The sequence below is a fragment of the Bubalus bubalis genome, chromosome X (assembly GCF_019923935.1).
Source record: "Bubalus bubalis isolate 160015118507 breed Murrah chromosome X, NDDB_SH_1, whole genome shotgun sequence".
NCBI classification, from domain to species: domain Eukaryota; kingdom Metazoa; phylum Chordata; class Mammalia; order Artiodactyla; family Bovidae; genus Bubalus; species Bubalus bubalis.
The window spans coordinates 126,791,327-126,813,521 of NC_059181.1; the positions used below are offsets into that span (position 1 = coordinate 126,791,327).

Here is a 22,195-nt window from a genome sequence, read left to right on the forward strand (position 1 = left end):
TACACTGATTTATAAATCCCTCCCTGAAGTGTTTTCTGAAATCATTCTAAAGTGATAAATAAAAGGGAGAGGAATTTGAGTAGATATTTCTAACTCTATCTCTCTATATATAGAGTTTCTCTCTCGCTCTCTCTGGTGGTGGGGAAGGGAAGGGAGAGAGACAGAGAGAAAAGGATAAAAGGGTGTGTTTGTGTGTGAGTGTGTGTATCTACATGTACATGGATGGTGTTTGTTCCAAGATCTAGATTCACACACAGTCGTCTCTGTGTCATCTAGTGGAGAAGGAAGATGGGCTTGAGAATCCCATGTGACTTCACATCCCAAGTGCTGCTATTTACTAGCTAGCTGTGTGGCCTTGGGCAAGTTATTTAACTTGCCTGAGCCAATTTCCTCCATAGTAAAATAGAGCTAATCCAATTAACTACTGCCTATGACTATATAAAGCTAATTTATATGAAAAACAGCAATGCACACATTCCTGATAGCAAGAGAAATACATTCTATCTGTTCCCAGTCTCTTTACTCAGTCAGCCTGAATAGAAGTGGGTTGAGTATTGAAAGATGATACATTCTAAGCATCTGAACCTTGAATTATTTCAGAGCAATAATTATGCAGCATCTGTGGCAGCATTCTTGTTTGCGACCACTCGGATCAGGGGCATTTTAATCATAGCTCTTGCTAAGAGTTGCTGTATCCTTTTGTGTCTGCTACATTCATCTGCTCATTAAATGTCAGTAGTTATTGCAATTAATTGGCCAGCTATATCATTATTATTTGTATGTGGATTACATTCTTCAGTGAACAAAAGGCCCAATTTTGAAATTCTCAGGAAAAAATAGTTTTACAGATACAGGTTCATCAATCAGTCTTCATCATTAATGTCATCGAATAATGTATAAAAGGCATTCAGATTCACAGGTTTCAAATTACTGAGGAAATGAGATCATCTGTCTTGGCTGCTTCTAGTAGTTAGATCACAGCAGTGGTCCACAAAGTCAGCCTGCAAGTCACAATCTTGAGAAATACTTTAAATTGTGAAATAGATACACTGGGAAAGTACATAAAAATAGGAATGGATTCTCATAAAATACTGTAAAGAGGCTACTCATGCAATCCCTTTCAGCCCAAGAAAGAAAACATTAATTACCAGGACTCCAGAAGCTGCCCATATGTCACTTCTAAATCACCACCCCCTCCGCCACTGCCCCTAAAATCACTATCTTGAATTTTATCTCTTCTTTTTTTTAAAAAAAAAAAGTCTTACCACTCTTGTGTGTATCTCTAAACAGTGCAATTTCATTTTTTCCTGTTTAAAAATACTTCATGTAAGTTGAATTATCCAGAATGGATTCTTTTGTTGTAACTTCTTTTCCTCAGGATGAAGATTTATCCATGTTATTGCATGTTGGTGAAATTTGTTCATTTTCACTAGTGTATAGTGTGCCATTGTATGAATCTAACAAAATCAGTTATATTCTAGATGGATATTTGGGTTGTTTGTAGTTTAGGGCTATTATGGACAATGTTACTATGAACAATTTTTATGTCTACTAGTGTATATATGTGTGTGTTAGTTGCTCAGTCATGTCTGACTCTTTGTGAACCCATGGACTGCAGCCTGCTGGGCTCCTCTGTCCATGGCATTCTCCAGGCAAGAATATACTGGAGTGGGTAGGAGATTCCCTTCTCCAGGGAATCTTCCCAACCAGGGATCGAACCCGGATCTCCTGCATTGCAGCCATTGCCGCATTCTTTACTGTCTGAGCCACCAAGGAAGTGTATATATAACTCTCCCCATTTTCAGTGGGTTATCTCTCTTTTTCTTACTGACTTGTAGGAGCTCTATGTATGTTCTAAATGCAAATCCTTCATTAGTCACCTTGTTGCAAATATCTTCTCCCACTCTGTGACTTGCCTTTTTGCTCTCTTAATGGCACCTTTTTTTTTTTCCTGTTAATGGCCTTTAATTTTTAATTTGGTTTTTAAATTTTTATCAAAGTTGTACATGCATATAGTTTAAGGAAGAAAGCCATTCTATGAGGCTTATTAAATAAAGACATTTTTCAACATGAAAGGTCTCTTAATGGCATCTTTCAATACACTAACAAGTTCTTAAATTTCATATGGTAACAATGATCAATCTTTTCATTTATAGTTAGCATTTGTGTGTGTGTGTGTGTTGTTTAGGAAATCCTTTTTTCCCCTTGAGGTCATACAGATATTCTATCTTGTATTCTAAGAGCTTTACTCTTTGTCTTTCCCATTCACTTTTACAGCCCACATGGTGTTGCTTTTTGTGTATGGTATGAGAATCAGTCCAACTTCTTTGCCCCCTATTGATAGCCAACTATCCCAAATAGCACTTATTGAGGATTCTATTTATGTGTGGAAAATCTTCTCTCTGTTTTGAAGTGCCACATTTTTAAAAATCAAGAATCTGGGTCTGAATCTATTTCTGGGTTTTGTATTCTATTCTACAGATCTGTTTGTTCCTGTGCTAGTCTTACTGCTTTTCAATCAGTACTGTTTTATAATAAATTCTCATGTCTGGTAGAGCAAGTTCTCCCACGTTGCTGCTCTTCAAAAGTGTCTTGGCTCTTCTTGGCACTTTGCCTTGCCTTATGAAGTTTAGAAATCAACTTGCCAAGTTCCACAAAAACAAACAAGTGAAATAACCCATTGGGGTCTTTCATTGGGACTTAGTTAGGTCTTCTTTTACTTTCAATGAAATGTTTGCAGTTTCTTACAATAGAGATCTCATAAACTTTTGTTAGATTTATTCCTGGGCACTTGATTTTCTTTTTCGTTTTTTTGTTGTCTTTTTAAAAAGATTTTTATTGGAGCATAGTTGATTTACAACATTATGTTAATTTCAACAGCAAAGTGGATCAGTTATACATATACATATATCCACTCTTTTAAAAATTCTTTTCCCATATAGGCCATTCTAGAGTATTAAGTAGAGTTCCCTCTGCTATACAGTAGGTCCTTGAACGCTGTGTACTGAGTCACTTCAGTCGTGGTCCGACTCTTTGTGACCCTGTGGACTGTAGCCTGCCAGGCTCCTCTGTCCGTGGGATTCTCCAGGCAAAAATACTGGAGTGGGTTGCCACTCCTCCAGGGAATCTTGTGACCCAGGGATAGAACTCATGTCTCCTGCATCTTCTGCATTGGCAAGTGGGTTCTTTACCACTAGTGCCACCTGGGAAGCCCCCAGTAGGTCCTTGCTGCTGCTGCTGCTGCTAAGTCGCTTCAGTCATGTCCGACTCTGTGTGACCCCATAGACAGCAGCCCACCAGGCTCCCCCGTCCCCGGGATTCTCCAGGCAAGAACACTGGAGTGGGTTGCCATTTCCTTCTCCAAGGCATGAAAGTGAAAAGGGAAAGTGAGGTCACTCAGTCGTGTCCGACTCTTAGCGACCCCATGGACTGCAGCCTACCAGGCTCCTCCGTCCATGGGATTTTCCAGGCAAGAGTACTGGAGTGGGCTGCCATTGCCTTCTCTGCAGTCGGTCCTTATTAGTTATCAATTTTGTATATAGTAGTATGTATATGTCAATCTGAATCTCCCTCCCCACCTTACCCCCTGGTAACCATAATTTTGTTTTCTGTGTCTGTGATTATATTTCTATTTTTTGAATAAGTTCATTTCCACTTTTTTTTTTTAGATTCCACATTTAAGCGATACCATATTATATTTGTCTTTGTCTGACTTCACTCATGGGCACTTGATTTTCAAAAGCACTTGTAAGTGTCATCTTTAAAAAAATCTATTCTCTCATGCTTCGTGTTGGTATGTAGAACTACAGTTGTGTGTGTGTGTATTTGTCTAGCATTCTTGCTAATTATCTCAATTCCTATTAATTCTAATAATCATTCTAAGATTCTTTTAGATTTTCTAAGTTCATCATCATACCATTTATGAATAACAACAGCTTTTTTTCCTTTTCAGTCTTCAGACTTTTTTTATCCCTTGCCTTAGTACACTGGTTAGGACCTCCATTAAAGATCTTTTTTTGAAAATTAATTTTACTTTTTGGCCAATTTAGTAACTAAAATTTATTAGCTCAGTTAGATACATTAACTACTTTTTAAACACATTGATACTATTTAAAAAGTAGAAAACAGTAAATATATGAAAAACTTCTTCCCAGGTCCAGACCTTTCTTGGCTTGTTAAAAATAACAAATCTCTTGAATTGCAAACTTTATCAAGTGAGACTTTGCCATGTCTGTGTTTTTAAAGTTCCACAGGGGACTCTGATAATTAGGTTTAGAGACCAATGGAGATTTGTCCATGCAGAGGTTAGTAGGATTGTGTAATTCAGTGACTCCCAACTCTGGCTGCACATTAAAACCACCCAGGGAGCTTTAAAAATCCTGATGCCTGGCTCTTAACCTGGACCAACTGATCTGAATCTCTGTAGGTGAGGTCCAGCCTCTATAGTTTTTAAAAGTTCCCCAGGTGATGGGGGAGGGTGGTCTAGGGAGGAGCAAGAGGGAGGGTTTGCCCAGGGACACAAGGAGACATTTGGGAGTGACAAGCATGTTGATTATCTTGATCTTGGAGATGGTTTCATAGGTGTGTACATGTGTCAACACTTATCAAATTGTACACTTTAAGTATGTGCAATTTATTGCATGTCAATAATATATCTAAAAAGCTACTTAAAGAAAAAACAATCCACATGATTCTCGAACACAGCAACGGTTGAGAATTATTGTTCTAATAGAAAGGGCATACGCCTGGAAAGGGAAGTTGGAAAGACTTTCATCTGCCAACAGTTGGCTGTGTACTCTTAGATAAGTGACTTCATTCACTCTGGATCTGTTTCATTCTGGCTGGTGGGCTCGATGTTTTCTTAAGTACTTTCAGCTCTGATGTTTTGATTCTTTTGCTCGCCTGGCTGTGTGGCCAGGCTGCTGGTGCACCTCCTGGCCACACGAGGGGGCTGTGCAGCTTGCAGCCTCTTCCTCTCAACTGAACACTCTAGTGAGGTCAAAATAAGCTGTTCTGGCGTCTTTCCCTTCTTTCTGTCCTCTTGGAGAGTGCGAGCTCCACTTCTGAAGCATCATCTTCAGCTGCCTCCATCCAGTGGTCCTGCTGCAGGTGAGATTTTCATTAAGCAAAATAAATCCATGAATCTCTGAATGTACAGAACAGCTTTTTAAAAGAGGCTCAGATTGCTTTGAAAAAAATAGCCAGTTCCTGCAAAGCAATTAAAATAGGATCTAATTAGAGAATGTGTATGTATACACATGTATCTATGTATGTGTCTGTCTGTCTATTAATAAGCACAGTAATAATCTTACTCTACTGCCCCTGGGTAAACGATCCATCCATGTAAAAGGCAGTATGTTTGTTACAGGTGCAATTTAGAGATCCTTCAGACTGTAAACATTGTTTAGATGAAAAATGGAATCAAGGTTAGCAAATAAACCTAGTCTTTTCCCATTTAATATTATATAAAGTGCTTAAATATGAGAGTGTGTGTATTTATCTCTGTGTCTCTTTATCTATGTGTTTATGTATATCCAGGTGAACAGGTTGGCTAAGTATTTTAGAATGGAATCTAATCAGATACTCTGGGCATTCATCTTCATTTTTCTGGGACCTGACAGGGAAAAAATCTGGATGCTCTGCAAGAGACTTACTAGAACTAATGCTATAAAATGATCTAGCTGTGTCCTAAATTTTAATAAATGCATTATTTGATGCATTTAAATCCAGCTCAGAAATAAAAAGCAAATGGTTTTCTAAAGTGTAAGGGATTGTTTTTTAAAAAGGAAAAAGAACCCCCCTCTTACTCCCACGCATAGACTTTCTCAAATAATACTGTAAAAACCTTAACATTCAATAGCTCTGTCTTTTATGTTTGGTTTGATTGCAATTTTCTTCCATTTTGATTCCTAAATTTCAGATTATTCTACGAACCAGTCACAACACCCTGTGGGCACACCTTTTGCTTAAAATGCCTTGAAAGATGTCTAGATCACAATGCGAAGTGTCCACTGTGCAAAGACGGTCTTTCCCAGGTAAAACGTTGTTTCTTTCTTGATCGGGTTAGTTTATTTGGAATTGGGTATGAAGACAGTATCCTATTGGATCCCAAGCCACTGCACTGTGCTAGAGCAAAACACCCCTTCAGACCATCAATTTCTCCTGTCTTAGAGCCACCCCTCCTCTCTCCACAAAGTCCTCCAGAGAAATGAGGCAACAGCTAGCTTTTTATGAACTGCTAGCAGTGAGATCAATCTGTGTTGGAAACAAAAATATCAAAATGATAATAAACATGAATCAAAGTGGTGATAAACACGGATCAAATTGATGATAAACATGGATCTTGGTTCTAATCCCATCATGGCCCCTGATTCACTGGCCTTGGCTCATTCATCTATGAGCTCCAGTGTTCCTTTATCATCAGTGTTTATTCCATAGTTTGAAGAGATCACCCCCAGGTCCCCAGGAAAACCTCACAGCCCTTCATTGTGGTCCTTGTCCCTCTCCTCAGCTGTCTCCTTTATTATTAGCAGGTATTTGTCTGCTTGAAAATCTCTGGGGCTTCCAGGTCCTCTAAAATGAATCACACAAACAGGCACCTTTGCTTTTCAAGTGGATTTGCTGTAATTTTCTATAGCACAAGAAGATCTGGGAATCCATCTTGTCATCCCTCTCCCCCTGCCAGGGACTTGTTTGCCACATTTTACAATTAGTATTCATGTTCCTTGACCCCTGTCGTCCCTGAGGAGAGGCTGGAGATGATGCAAGACTCTCTCTTGGTGAATGTAGATCCAGAGAAGTCACATGTTGAGCTTTCCCAGCACCCGACCATTTAAACTAAGGGAAGGAAGTGAGATAATCACCCAGGATAGCCCTGAGGGTGTGTGTTGGGCTGGGGGGAGGGTCAGTGTCATGTCTGGCCTGGGTAAAGAGGGGGGATTGCTGTCCTGATTGTAGGTGAGAAGCCCATGGCTGTTATACTTAAATAATGCATTCGTATTGTGGGAACATTACCAACATTCAGAACAGCAGAAAGAAGGAAAATATACTGTTGACATTTTAATATGTGCCTTTCCTGGGTTTTTGTTTTAGCATCAGCAGAGGCTACCTTCTGAGCCATTGCTTTCTCCCAAAGACTGGGCAAGCCTTTGATTTTCCTTCAGCCAGGCAATGCCAGTGGCTAAGAAGGCATCCTGGAAGCAGAGGCTGTGGGATCCTGGACTTAGGGGCTAGAAGTTGTTTCCACCTGTCTCTGGGTATTCACCTGGGGTCATACTTGCACCATTTTCCAGAGAGAGAAATATCTTATTCTGATCATGTTCACTGCGGAATAGACAGACGTTGGCAAAGGGAAAAATGTCTGAAGCCTGCAGTGTTATACTCAGGAGCTCCCCCTGCTGGGTCTGTGTGGGTAGTTTCCATAACCAGCAATTCTCTGCAGATGTTGTCATCCCCATTGTCTGGTTCATGCTGTTAACACCCACTCCTTACAGCTCCTTGGATATGCATAGACTAGGGGTGTTTGGGATAAGAGTAATAGTGACAGTTGAGCCTGAGTTAGGTTCTGAAACCAGGGTTTATAATGTGAATTTAATGATACCTAGATGTTATAATAAAAAAATAAATGGGCAAATGAAATCACCAGTATTTAGTTTATTTTAAAAATACTTAAGTTAGAGGAGAAAAATAGTTATAATATATAGACTCAAAATATCCAGAAGCCAAGCACTGAGAGTGTGGCAGGGCAGGAAAGGATGAATGATTTTAAAATTGCTTTTTAGTTCCCTGAACCATTTGACCACGGACTTGCAGCATGTCTCAGGTGGAGAACATTCTGGGAGCTTATAAACACAATAATCAGAAAAAGGAAAGGAAAGGATTGTCTCCCTTAATTGACAAGAAACATGATCATAATCAATTTCAGTGTTTTAGGAAGGCTATGGCATTTTTAAAACTTCAAGGCAGGTGTTTTTCCTTGTTAAAATATTTTTTCTAATTATAAAAGTAATTCATTGCATGTGTGTTCTTTTTTTAAGGTAAACTCTAACCTCCAGAGATTATATACATTATGATCATATGAGCTGCCAATGTGTCTATCCACGTTACTCCAGTATGTTGGTCACTGAAATGTTCTACTGATTACATCAGCAGTGCTTTGTATTTCTCTGATGACTGCACAATATCTAACTGCCTTGTTCCCCATGTAGTGCTTGGCATCAAGAAAGTACAGCAAAAACGTCATAATGGAAGAGCTAATAGCTAAATTCCTTCCAGAAGAACTCAAGGAACGAAGGAGGCTTTATGAAGAGGAAATGGAAGAACTTTCTAAGTATGCACACTGCTGTTTTCAGTTTCATTCACGCCAGCTCATAGAACTGAAAGTGCACATATCTTCCCCATTTAATGATACCATGCTGATAGCTTGAAATTGGCCACAGTGAGAGTGTTGACACCGTGAAAATTGGCAAATGCAGTAACAAGGACTTCCCCTCCCCACCCCTAGAAAGCTGATTGTTGATTTACTAGCTCACCACTGAAGAAACTTAAGTCAAACCACTGACCAGGTTATTGGCACTAGTAGCTGGGTGTCATGGGCAGGATTAGATTGGAATAAGTTATCAGGGGAACTGAATGAAGTATAGTTGACCCTTAAACAACGTGGATTCGAATCATGCAGTTCTACTTATGTGTGGATTTTTTTCAGTAGTAAATACTGCAGTACTGCATGATCCAATGTGTGGTTGGTCAGATCCATGGATGCTGAACCGTGGATAAAGGTCAATGAAAGTGAAAGCCACTCAGTTGTGTCCAACTCTTTCTGACCCCATGGACTATACAGTCCGTGGAATTCTCCAGGCGCGAATACTGGAGTGGGTAGATGTTCCCTTCTCCAGGGGATCTTCCCAACCCAAGGATTGAACCCAGGTCTCCTGCATTGTGGGCAGATTCTTTACCAGCTGAGCCACCAGGGAAGCATGGATAAAGAGGACTGGCTCTAAGTTACATGCTGATTTTCAACTGTGCAGAGGGTCAGTCCCTGTAACCCCCGAGTTGTTCAAGGGTCAGCTATATTCTGAAGACAGTCTTCAGATACATAAGGAGGTTCTATGAGGTTAAGAACTTTGATGTCAGTCAGACCTGGGCTTGTGACACAGTTTTGCCACAAAGTGAGTAGACTTCATGACCTTAGACAAGTCACTTAATGTCTTTGGGCCTCAGTTTCCTCATCTGTAACTTGGGGATAATAGTAGTTCCTACCTCAAGGGCTCATTATGAAGATCAAATGAGCTGGTGCAGAATAAGCACTTAATAAAAGTAATGGTAAGAATGCTTCTGGTTATTATGATTCCTCTTCCATCACAGGTGTTGTGAGAGGTAGCGAGTAGGGTGAGATGGAAGTAGGGCTCCAAACTCTCTGCCTCAGATAGCAGAAAAAGCAGTGGGAAGTCACTAATTTCTGCCTCTCGTACTGCTGCCCACTCATCTCCCCATTCCCAGCGGAATTCTTACAGTGTTCTGAGGATGAAGTTCCCGAGGAGGCTGTTCTGGCTTTATGCCCACCCCATAGAAAACATGTTAAACTGAAACCAGTTTGTTTGCACCTCTCCCTTTGACTAACATGTTTTCCTGGGAAGCCAGAAGTGCAGTCCTTCTTTTCTCATTGACATATTAGATCTACTGCAGGAGTCTTTATCTTTCTTTCTGATATTAAGTTCACCTTGAATCTTTCTGAACCCTCTTCTCACGTATCATTTAATGTCTTATTAATAAAAACTGCAATTTACTGGGGATATTCCTTTAGGGGAATCAAATTTAATCCTTTTGAGATTTGGGCAGACAATCTTATATTTGTTGGCAGGTTTAGGTTCAGATGTCCCTGTGTTGGATTTACTGGACAAACAGAACTGTGATCGGGAGGAGCTGGCCTGGTTGGTGGTTCTCCATCAGGCTGTGTGTCTGAATCTTCATGGGCACAGATTGAGAGGCAGACTCGTAGGTCTTGATTTCAGAGCCACTGCACCAGTGTCTCTGGGAGGGCGAGGTGCAGTGGCCAGGTTGTCTGTGTTTAAGGGCCTCCAGTGACTCCAATGCACAGGAGCATTTGAGCATCACTGGGCTATATTACTCTTGCCTCTCTACTGCTCCCTCCTCCCAGCTGGACCTGCCATGCACATCCTCTGGGAGCTTTGCAAATGGGAGATGCTCACAGGGATCTTGCAGAGATTTTCCCACCATCCCTCTGGAGAGCTGGGTTCACTTTTACCACCAGTGCCCTTCCCCATACTGCCAGCAAGACACCTGGAGAGATTGTTTGGAGTGGAGAGTATGAAAGAAAGAAAAATATGAGGTATAACTATCATCGACAATGTTAAGGTACTAGACAACTTCATTACCCAAATTAGAATGTATAGAATATCCATTTTAATCACAGCCCTTAGGCTAACCTGTGCATCAGCTAATGGGACTCAGCCTACAGCATCAGATGCATTTTACTATTTTTTATCAGCTGTCCACACTTTATGCCTCCTTGTCTTCCTGTGGGGGATCCACATGGTGAAATTCGACCAGCCTTTCTCTGTTCTGTTCCCATGCTGTGAGATCCATGTCATTTGCTCTTCCTGACAGCTTAAATAAGAACGTGCCTATTTTCGTGTGCACCATGGCCTACCCCACGGTTCCTTGTCCCCTGCACATCTTTGAGCCTTGCTACCGTCTGATGATCCGTAGATGCATTGAGACAGGCACACGACAGTTTGGCATGTGCCTTGGAGATCCTGTCAAAGGGTAAGCGAGGAGTTAGGTGCATCAAGGGAGGTTGGGTGGAAAGGATTTGTGGTCTTACTTCGGGGCCCTTCCAGGTGCGTTTGTAAGGATCAGGGTCCCTTTGGCCCCTAGTTTTATCATGTGAGAGGCTGCCTGTTTAAAGGCACCCCAGGATCAACCTTTTGTTAAATGGCTGATACATATTCTAAAACTTGTTTTATAAGAGTATGGGCCCTGGAATTAAACTGCCTGGGTTCATATTCTGGCTCCAGCCTTGGAGGAAGTTTGACTTCAAGCAAATAACTCAACCTTTCTGTGACTCAGTTTCCTTATCTGTAGGATGGGTACAATAATAGTGCCTACTTCTCTGGTTTGTTGGAAGGATTGGGGGGTTAATAATGCACATAAAGTACTGCTGCTGCTGCTAAGTCGCTTCAGTTGTGTCCGACTCTGTGCGACCCCGTAGACGGCAGCCCACCAGGCTCCCCCGTCCCTGGAATTCTCCAGGCAAGAACACTGGAGTGGGTTGCCATTTCCTTCTCCAGTGCATGAAAGTGAAAGTGAAGTCGTGTCCAACTCTTAGTGACCCCATAGACTGTAGCCTACCAGGCTCCTCCGTCCATGGGATGTCCCAGGCAGCAGTACTGAAGTGGGTTGCCAGTGCCTTCTCCGATAAAGTACTGAGTACAGTACAATAAACGGTGACAGTTACACATTAAGATCAGTTTTCACACAAGCATTTCCTGTGGTGTTATTGCAGCCATAGACCCTGGGACAGACAAGAAGGCAGAAGTCCCTCAAGACACAACATGGGGTATAGAGATGGAGTGGGGATAGCGGGCAAGGGAAACAGCTTATCAAGAATTTACTTTCTTAACTCCATTCCCTCTAAACAGGTTTGCAGAATATGGCTGCATCCTAGAGATCAGAAATGTTCAGTTCTTTGCTGATGGCCGCTCAGTGGTCGACAGCATAGGCAAGAGGCGCTTCAAGGTCCTCCATCAGGGCCAGCGGGATGGTTACAACACAGCTGACATCGAATATATTGAAGACCAAAAGGTGAGGGTGGCCGGTGCCAAGAATTCTGAAGCCAGGCTCGCCATGTAGCTTGGCAGATCAAGATGATTGCAGGAGGATTTCTCGGCACTGATGGGAGCCTGGGGATTTCTTCCCCATGTGCTGCAGCCACACTGAATGCTGCCGGGCTGCAGGTGGATTGTGGAACAGCAGTGCGCAGCTGTGTCCAGCCTTCCCCTGTTTAGTTGCTGAGTCGTATCTGTGCATGAAAGCTTCCGAGCCAGATCAACCCTGCAGCCCACTCGCACTGGAACTGGGTCTCTGCCAGGGATACCAAGATCTGGAGCTGGATCTACATATATCTATCTATTTATTTATTTATTTATCTTTTACAACTTTTTCTTTTGAGACAATTGTAGATTCACGTGCACATTTCTATTTTTAAACGTGCAACGTGGCCAAGAGCCCTTCCCGATAATCCATCATTCCATAAGGGAGAAAGAGGACATGTCCAGTTAATCCTGGGTTTTCTGAATTAATGGGTAAATTATCCCATAATCATTGATATTTACATTCACTACATAGTACAAGAGTAATAAACATTTGCTCAGTGAATAAATGTATTTGCCTTGGAAGATAGAGTTACATGCTGAGACACAGACACAGTCATGTCCCTCTTCCTAGGGAACAATGGGAAAGCAGATGTCAAAAATGAAAAGGAGAGAGGTGTGAACCAGCACAACCTAGTTGAACAGCACGCATCCACTCAGGCCAGTTTGCATCGCTAGTTTTCTATATGCCTGGCTGTTTCAGCTCATTTACCCAGCTGAACCTTTCTCCAATCCACCACCCTCAGCAGTATTTCCACACAGTCCATCATCCAGTTGAAGAGCCTTTCACACATCACACAGCAGACAACCAGAAGGGTGAGCCTTCCCAGACGGTGGCAGGAGGGATGCTCAAAGAGCCACGTGTCAAAACGGGTTCTAGGTGTGATGGAGAAGGTACAGAACACTTCATTCTACTTTGGTACTTTCAGGTTCAAGGAGAGGATTGTGCTGAGCTCATGGGATTACATAGCTGTGTTTATGAGCAAGCGTCATCATGGTTCCATTCCCTCAAATCATCTCTGAAGAACCGGATACTCAATCATTTTGGTCCAATGCCAGAGAAAGATGCTGATCCCCAGGTATATGAAAATGTCTTTTTGTAATCAGTCATTCCCACCAGATAAGAGAGCCTGGGTTTTGTGATTAGATGGGTGTGTGGTTTCCATCCAGCAAATTTAGTGTAGAGGGGAAGATGGATCCAAATTGGTCTCATTTGGCTAGGCAATGGGCATCATGGTTAAGAACAAAAGGACCCCAAGTCAGACTTGGGATAACTAAAGTAAAGCAGTAGGAATTTGGATCCAAGACAGGTTTTGAGAGATTAGTTAGGTGAGAGGATGGGAACACAGGCACCATCAACAGAAGAGTCTTTCATGGGAGTCCAGATGCCCACTGTGGTGATGTGTTAGGATGACAGGATTCACAGAAGGCCAGGCCTAAGAGAAGGGGATCTAGGGGAACTGAGACCAAAGGCTGCCATGTCTCAGGGGCTTCAGAACTCTCTTCCTGGTTGCTCTCTTCCCCATTGCTCAGGGCCAGCCACCTTACAGGGCTCCAGCTGCAGGACCACAGAAACTTTTCATACCCAGCTCCCTCGAAGCTTAGCCCTGGAGGTCTAGACCCTTATCATTGTCCTCGTTATGGATGAGCAAGTTTCCTAATAAAACTGACCCAATCCTTAAATCTACCCTTTTCTCTACTAGAAAAGAGCTCACTAGATTCTAACAGATCAGTCTATTTCCTGGAGGGATAGGTCCGTGTGAGAGATCCAGCTACAGATCAGAAAGAGCTCCCCAGGAAAGTGACGGTAGCTAATTTTCCTTAAGCTTTCCGTGCCTAGTATAAATCAGGGAATACTGTCTCTCTAGGACAAGATTGGAGGTGTTGTAGTCAAATATTAATATTTTCACACCATCACCTTTCCACATTCTGAGCTAGCTTCTGCAATATCATCCCCATAACTTCCTTGACTCTTGACTTATACTCATTGTTGACTCTGTCACAATAGTAAAATAGAGTATGTAGGTTCTGACATACATGCTAAAAGATTGATCCTCCTTACCTCTAGCTATGTGACCTTGGGCAAGTCCTTTCCCTTTTGTCAACTTTCCCCCCATTTCTGAAATGAGGGAGGTAGACGACGAGGTCTCTAAAGTTCCTTCTTCCTCTTGCCTTCTGAGGCTGTAAAACACCAATCTCTTCCCTAATGGGCTGAAGTGTCTTGTTTTCTCCAGACCACGAATGTGGCTCCTTCCCCGTATTCAGAGGCATCATGAATGTTGGAGGGAGAAGGGCAGTTAATGCTTCCCAGTGATCAGGCTCCTGGCTCTGGGCCAGTGTGACTCATGATTATGACAGAGCTCTGAGAAAGCTCACGATCAAGTTGAATATTCCCCTTCATCTTCTGGAAAGCATTCTCCCCCAGTCAGGCAGAAGATAGAGATCAGTAATGGTGACAGCATCTTCCATAAAAGAAAACACAGATGCCACAGAGTGATTCATAAGGGCTCAGTGACACAGAAAGCTGAAATCTTGGGTTCTGTTTCATTTCTTATGAGGACTGTTATCATGTTGCTTTGGCAGCAGCAGCAGCAAAAAAAAAAAAAAAAATCACATCTAGTTCGAGCAATTCCATTCTATAAGCCCCAGTGGTGCCATTAATAAGAATGTTCTAAGGCTCCAGAGGGGGTTTCTTAGAAACTGCCACATGTATTAACATCAGCTTAAATATCTTTCTTAATGATCTTGGGAAATACAGTTCAGGATATGTCGATCTAACATTCAGAACTTATCAGAGGAGGGAGGAAATGTTACAGACTGCAGCGAGGGACAAAAAGAATCCAAATGAATCTAGAGGCATAGAGAAGCAAAGAGGAAGCAAGGGTTGGGAGAAAATGAGGTGACCAATTTGGAGGCAAATAATCCCATATGTAGATGGTTTGACCAGAATGTGGTTCTCTGCAATCCTAAAGCCAACCTTCCGAAGGATGTGGGCAGGAAGCTCATTTGGGGCTTAGTAGGAAATAAGTTGGGTTTCCCTGGTGGCTCAGTGGTAAAGAATCCACCTGCAATGCAGGAGACATGAGTTTGATCCCTGTGTGGGGAAGAATCACTGGTGAAGGAAATGGCAACCCACTCCAGTATTCTTGCCTGGAAAATTCTATGGACACTGGAGCCTGGAGGGCTCAGTCCACGGGGTTGCAAAAGAGTCGGACATGACTGAGCAACTAAACAACAACAAACGAGAAAATAAGTCATCAATGCCTACAATGTGTGCCTGGGCCACTGCTGACAGAATTTTGGTGCAGGATTTCTGTGGGGTAGGAAAGCTCTTTATTCGAGGAAACCTGGGGTGGAATATATTTCCATGTGACTGTGTTTTGCAATTGGAATTTTTGCAAAGTTTTCCTTTGGGACTGTGAACCATTGGCTGTGGTTTTGGGGGAGAAGCTAAGTGTGGCCCATATAGTGATCTGGCATATGTAGACTCTTGCCTTCAGCCAGAAACAGGGAAAGGAAGGGAGGTAAGAGACACACAAAGCCTAAGAGGCCATAAGAACTGAAGGCTCACATGCTTTGCACACCAGGCCAAAGGGTCTAAACAGAATCTAAGAGGTGGAAGAGGCTGAATAGTCATCTCACAGTCTCCACAGGGGATTGGTTCCAGGAGGCCCCTTCTATAACGTGATGCAGAGCAATGAGTACAACCAGCCCTCTGCATCTACAGGTTTCACGTCTGCAGATCCAGCCAACCAATTTCAATCCATAGTTGGTTGAGTCTGTGGATATGGAGGGCTGACTGCAGTAGCTAGTTCAGCTCATGAAATCACACTGGCTAGAAGGTATGGGGTATTTGTTAAGATATCAATGTGTCTGCTTTAACCACTACCAAAAATAACTGTAGTGTAAACTAGATAGAGAGCAAAAGTCATAGAGATGGGGAGCTAGGGCAGCCGTATTCTGTGAGATCTTCAGACACCCAGGCTCATTCCTGACAAAGCTCTACCCTCCTGTAACTACTGCCCTCATCCTCCTGAGTGAAGAAAGTGATCATCACTATGTCCACATTCTGGCCAGGGGAAAGGGAGAAAAAGATGAAGGCGAGGGCACATGCCCCTTTCCCAGAGAATGACCCAGAAGTTATATGCATCAATGCCTCTTACATCTCATTAGCCAGGACTTTGTCTTATGGCTGCAAGGGAGACTGAGCAGTGTAGCTTCCCCCCCTCAGCCCCAGTGGCTGTATGCCCAGCTAAGATAAAGGGAAATAGATATTGGGGATGGGATGTAATTAGCAGTCTCTGCCACACACAGAAGCAGTTCCACCTGGATTGTTTCCTGGCAGCTTTGGAAGCCTGCAGACTGGGATTGCTTCTGTGGGAATAGGATGAACCCATACCATTTCTCTGTTGCAGATCAACCCGAATGGCCCGGCCTGGTGCTGGTGGACGTTAGCGGTACTTCCACTGGAAAGCCGAGCTCAGCTCCCGTTCCTAGCAATGAGGTCCCTGAAGGATCGGCTGAATGGTATTCGGCGAGTCCTGGCCTTTATATCCCGAAACCAGAACTAGTGAGTGGATTGCTGAAAAGGAGCCCCCACGCTCCCCCACCACTGCGGGGGAGTCATCTTGTAAATATATCTAATTGCAATAACATCTTAGAAGGAAGTATCAAACAGAATCACTCTCCTGCTATTGATCAGAGAGAAATTAAGTGAAAAGACCAGAAAAATGTGATCTGTTTGCAACTTTCTTTCTGAAGATGCTTCTTGACATGCTGCACAACTACATGCACAGCAGAGGTTGTTTAAGAGCCCAGAAGAAAAAAAAATTTTTTGATTTTGACATAAAATTTTCTCAAAGTTTAAAGTGGTTTTGCTTTAATTTTCTGTCTTTCATAGAGGAATGACTGTGTGGTTGAAATGTGATACCCAGTTCCTAATCATGTTGTTACATTATCTTACTGACTTTTGAGATCTCATTCCAAATGTTTTAAGATTTTATATAGCATTGTGTAAAATAATGTTCATAGTTATTTCTGTTTTAATAATTTATTTTTTGCACTACAATATCTTTTTTTCCCCTACATGTGTGTTTGCAACTATTTAAGTGTGCATTACTGAAAAATACTACTTTATTTATTGCTGTGGTTTACCATGTACCTAGGGGGAAGTAACAATACTAGAAATGTGTGATTTTTGCTTTAACGGTTTGTGCTACATGTGACCCCAGTTCTTGAACCATTTCAGTATCTATCCAATTGGATGCTTAAAGGAAGTTCAGCATCATGCTAAGATCATCTATCTTTACAGATTCTATTTTGCTTTCAATTTGAATGCAACAGTAGAAAACACTTATGGGATTCGGCATAGGTTATGGAATAAGCCAGGGTGCAATAAAAATAATCCATTTGCTATGGAGGTAGGATGAAGGAATTATTTTTCTGGACTCAAGAGATGAATTAGAGGAGTATATTTTATTACAATCTCCCATAGGCATTTATTTCAGCAATCTAATTATATCTTAATTTCTCTCCAATTCAGTTAGAATGGGAAGGCAGGAGAATATGTAACTCTTCAGAGGTGATGGTTTTCAGTCTGGCATGTCACAGCCATGCCCAGTTAGCCTCCATACCCTGCCTCTTGTCAGTCAGGGTTGTGAGGATCATGGCCTGGCTAGCATGTGTGGAAACACTTGATGAGGATGGTTAATTATTAAAAGTGTAAAGAAACCAGGAAAAAAAAGATGTAGAACCCTTTTAAAAAAACACTCTCAAACTACCTTTTTGGTTTTTAAGTCTTTTCAAAGGAAGCAGGCAGTTAATCCATTATTTTATATAAACATGATCTTCCCTCCTTGTTGTGATGGGCTAAAGATTTCAACACAGGGGAGGAACAGTGATAAGAGGGTAAGAGTGAGGTCTTGTTTAGCTTGCTTAGTGCAGTTTGGTTTCTTTAGTGCCAGGACAACCTGAAAACAGGAGTGTTATAACAACCAAGTGAAAAGATTAGGGCAGGGAAGAAATGAATTGTGTTATTCCTACCTTCACGTAAATAATCCCCCGTGTGACTCTGGACAGCTGTGATGCGTGACTCATGTGAAGCCCATCCACTCTGTTCCCATGAGAGGTTATTGCCGCAAGTAATCAGCCTGACTTCTTCCATCACCACCTGTGGCCAGAAACAGAAAAGGGAGAATGAGTTGATCCAGGCAACAGAAAAGAGATTCATGTAAGCAGAAACCAAATAACCTCTTCTGCACTTTCTTAACGAACACCGTGTTGTCAGAACATTGTGGTCCCAGGTTGGGTGTTTGGAGCCCAACTGGGCCAGTAAAAAATGGAAGTATAGGAGTGATTACTGCCCAAGCAAACTCTCCCAGGCTCAGGGAGGAGGAAATGAAAGGCTCCCGTTCCCACCTGGTGCCCAACCAGATGGTCAGAATACAGTCCTAGGACAATAGTTTCCTATTATCTAGCATAAATGCAGCAAAGAGGGTCATAAGTGTCTCTGATGCTAGATGTGTTACTTTTGTGATTTCAGTTTTTCTGAGAACCAGTTTGTCATCTAGCAAATGGTGATGATAAATACTGCATGTAGGGTTGTTATTAATACAACATTAAGTGAGATAATATACATACATCACTTAGCATAGTGCCTAGCACATAGGAGTCATTCAACAAGTGACTGCTATGATTAGATTATTCATAGTTGCAGAATATCATCAGGGGCTACATTTCCATAAAACCCTGCCTTTACATACAATACCCATTTCCAACCCCTTTACAATTGGTTGAGGGAATTCACACCTCTGATTTTCAGGCCATAACTTGATGATTTCCATGTAATTCTTTTGGGGGTCAAGTCTGTTTGGGAAAGTGAAAAGACTGGAAAACAAGTGAGAGTTAGAAATAAGGGGGAAATCCCATGCCAGCAAATTTTCCCTCTTTCAAGAGGACTAAAAAGTAGTGTTGTTTGGAGGTCTAGAATTTCTGGTATAATGGAATCCTTAAATTCTAACTCCATAGAATAACCAACTCATCACTTCTTGCCCTCCAAAATGTATAAAATTCCACATCATAGGATATTTCACATTGATGAGTGAGGACCTAACTGTAGCAATAGATCTTGGCTAGGCAGACATGCAACTTGCTTCCCAGTACCCTTGATACACATTTGGATTGTTTTATAGCAAGCTTTTATTTCAGTAGTGGTGGGAGGCAAGGTGCAAAGCTAAGCCTTGACTTTCTTTGATATGTATTTGAATGGGGTAATCAATTGGACATGACTATTTTGCTGCTTGTGAATTGATTTTGCTGCAAAGCTTAAGAATAAAGAGTATACACAGTAAAAACATAAAATTAAATCTAGGCCAGAAGGACAAGACTTCCCCCTTGGTAGTCAGTGCCATTTATTCAGCTAGTTTATTGTGATTGACCTAGTCTTTTCCTAGTAGGTTATTTTCCCTGTGTGTGTGTGTGTGTGTGTGTGTATAAAGATGTATATAGGTGTATATAGATGTGCATATATATATATATGTGTGTGTGTATTTGTGTGTGTGTGTACTTGTGTATATATATATTAGGTACCAAGCAGACATTATGCCTTTCTGCTTTGTACTGTACTATTATTGCTGCTAGCTAATAACCAGCAAAATGTAGAAAATGAAAAATGATAAAAACTAATTTTCTGTAGATAACTTGGAGAAAAGAGTGCTTGCCCCTTATGTAGTGGGGTAGAGAACTGACTATGTCAACAATTTGCCTTTTCTGAAGGACGACTGCACCTAGTCCACTGCTGCCATAGCACTCTGGGGCCAGCCAAATCACTGCGCATGTGGCGCTTCCAGTTCTGCTTGTGGAGCTGGACTGGGTTCACATAGTCCCCTGTGACTGGGTGTTGGAGCGGTGGAGCTCTGAGGCTGGTTCACAGCACCCAGAGGTCTCTCACTGCCAATAGATCACATGCTGTTGATGGACTGGAACCCGTTGGGGACTATGTTTCCCTTCACCAACTCCTTTTCCAAGATGGGAGTGTTATTCAGGGACTCATTCCTTGAGTTCCCAACATGTTGACTTTGCATCCATTTCTGTTTCCCAAGGCAGAATCATAGCAGAGATGTGCAATCGAGATGCAAATAGAAGGCATCCCAAATAAGAGAAAAGGACAGATTTTCAGCCCATTCTTGGGCATGAGGAATGAGGTTTTGATTTGATCGAAGACAGTTCTGAGAAGCAGCCAGCTGCATGGCCTGCGATTTGTGGCCTTTTCTGAGTGCAAGAAAGAAGGAAAAGGAGCCAAGTCAAATGTATGCATTTGGTTCCTCTTAGAATGATAGCTCCCACTGTTCAACTATTTAATAATCTGGATTATGCACAACCAGAGGTGAAATGAAGACATTTCCCCTTACAAATGGGTGTTTTCAAATGCGCTAAGTTAACCTTGAGAGAGAAGTGCCTGTAATCTGTGTTCCTGGTGTCATTTTAAAGCTTTTGCTTCGTGATTGTGTAGCCGTTTAAAACCTTGTCGCAGCAAACGTGATTAACAAGTTTACAAAGCAACACTGTAGCTTATGCTTCATTTTAAAAGTTGCTTGACATTTATCTATAGTCAAAGCAATGATAATAAACAACAACAAAATCAAAGGAGAGCAAATAGTTCAGTGTGGCTTCATAGGCTTTACCTTAGATAAACTAGTTCCATCATTTTATGCAGTTCTTGGTAATGCCAGGATTAAAATATCAAGCAAGCCATTTAAACAGTGGCAAATGTGTCTTTGTGTTTGTAATTCCCATTGTTTGTTAAGCAGCCATTTTACTCTTGCATTGTAATGACCCAAACGGGGAATAGATATAATGCTTCTTTTTTTTCTTCCCCTATTGCTATTCAACTACCTCTATATGCTTGTTGTCTCTTTAGGGTCTTCTTTCCTCTAAATCTATACAAATGAAGTTTCAGCTCATCTATGTTGTAATAACAATGTGATAGAGACAGTCTCTGTGAAAGCTTGTTGTTCATTTAAAAATGTTTCCTATTGTCTCACTTTGTACCTAACACAACTCTACCCATACTGTAGGGCAAGAATTGCCCCAATGACTTCAGTATTTTTTTGTCAGAAGCTGAATTGAAAGCGATAAGAACATCGATTTTGTTCTTGTTCCTATTGGTTGTAATACATTTGACTGGAAGATGTTTCAAGGAAATAGACCTTATGTATGTGACAGCGAGGCAGGTGTGAACTGATTAAACTAATTGTTTTAAAATGCACCAGAAAAGCTTGTTGTTACTAATTATGTTGAAACTTTTTGCTAATAACCTGCCACTACTTTGTCAATCCGTTCATATATTGGGTTTGTTTAAAGCAGAGCACAATACCTAGTATATTTTCTTTGGCATGATAAAATGTTCATGAAAGCAAATTACATGTTTTTATTTCGATTCAATGGTGTCTCAACAATAGGCTGAAGCTAAGGCCCACAGCATGAGCCGTTTGACAGGAAAACTGGTAAAATTGGCTAGGACAGTGAGTGATGTTGACTGAGCTGACACTCACAAGAGCTTCGGTAACATCTCACCTCCTTTAGCATATGGGTGTTAGTCTCATGCCATTGAGGACTTTACACAGGTTCCATTTTACTGCTGAAGAAAAAAAAAACATAGGAGTAGAACAATTAAAAAAATGATAGAAAACTCCACTTGGGCCTGACCTTGTTCTTTGTAACAGAATCGCTCTGGTAATTGAGAAAAATCTGAACTCCTACCAGCCAGGTCCCAGAGGGAATGCTTGGTTCTGTTGGACATGGCCCTTCTATGCCTCATTTGCTGCTGTCTGGTTCTCATGAGATAGAGCACACACAGGCCAAAGGCACAGTCTTCCCTTCAAGGCAGGGCTTCTGCCCAGAATGCCACCTAATTCTCTCTGGAGAACTGGATTGAATCATCTAAAAAGAAGGTCTTGTTTGATCAAAGCCAAAGCCAACACTTTCTGCTTTCTGTCTTCTGGGATCCACCCTTTGAGTTCTCCACGGCCAAAGATGCCTCCCTAGAAGGAACTCCCGGTCTCAAAACAAAACAGGAGCCAGAGAAGGGATGGACAAATGCCCTCAACCCACAGGCTCCCAGATGTTTAAACTTTCCTGTCCCCTCTTATGTTCTATGATTTCTTCACTCCTAGGAGGGACTGGGGTGGGAAGGGAAGGAGCTGATGTCAATACTCTCCATATTGCCTTCCAGGCAATGCAGAAACTTCCCAGCAAGACTTGTCCATGGTCAGCCCACTGCAGAGCCATGCCCTGGTCAAGGCAGA

The 22,195-nt window shown here is 41.9% G+C and overlaps 1 protein-coding gene across 4 annotated transcripts in view; it reads left to right on the top strand.

Moving 5' to 3' along the window:
- LONRF3 (LON peptidase N-terminal domain and ring finger 3) overlaps window positions 1–21,308 on the top strand; it is a 39,622-nt gene extending 18,314 nt beyond the window's left edge. For 3 of the 4 annotated variants that reach the window (XM_006067678.4, XM_006067679.4, XM_025276906.3), the window contains 6 exons: window positions 5,921–6,035; window positions 8,208–8,329; window positions 10,627–10,785; window positions 11,661–11,823; window positions 12,821–12,970; window positions 16,307–21,308. In XM_006067678.4, the coding sequence (XP_006067740.3) occupies window positions 5,921–6,035; window positions 8,208–8,329; window positions 10,627–10,785; window positions 11,661–11,823; window positions 12,821–12,970; window positions 16,307–16,462 (865 nt within the window). In that variant the 3' untranslated portion in view covers window positions 16,463–21,308. Of the gene's footprint in view, window positions 1–5,920; window positions 6,036–8,207; window positions 8,330–10,626; window positions 10,786–11,660; window positions 11,824–12,465; window positions 12,708–12,820; window positions 12,971–16,306 lie in introns of those variants that run through there. The other variant, XR_006548781.2, reaches the window with a different exon arrangement.
- The last annotated feature ends 887 nt before the right edge of the window (window positions 21,309–22,195 follow it).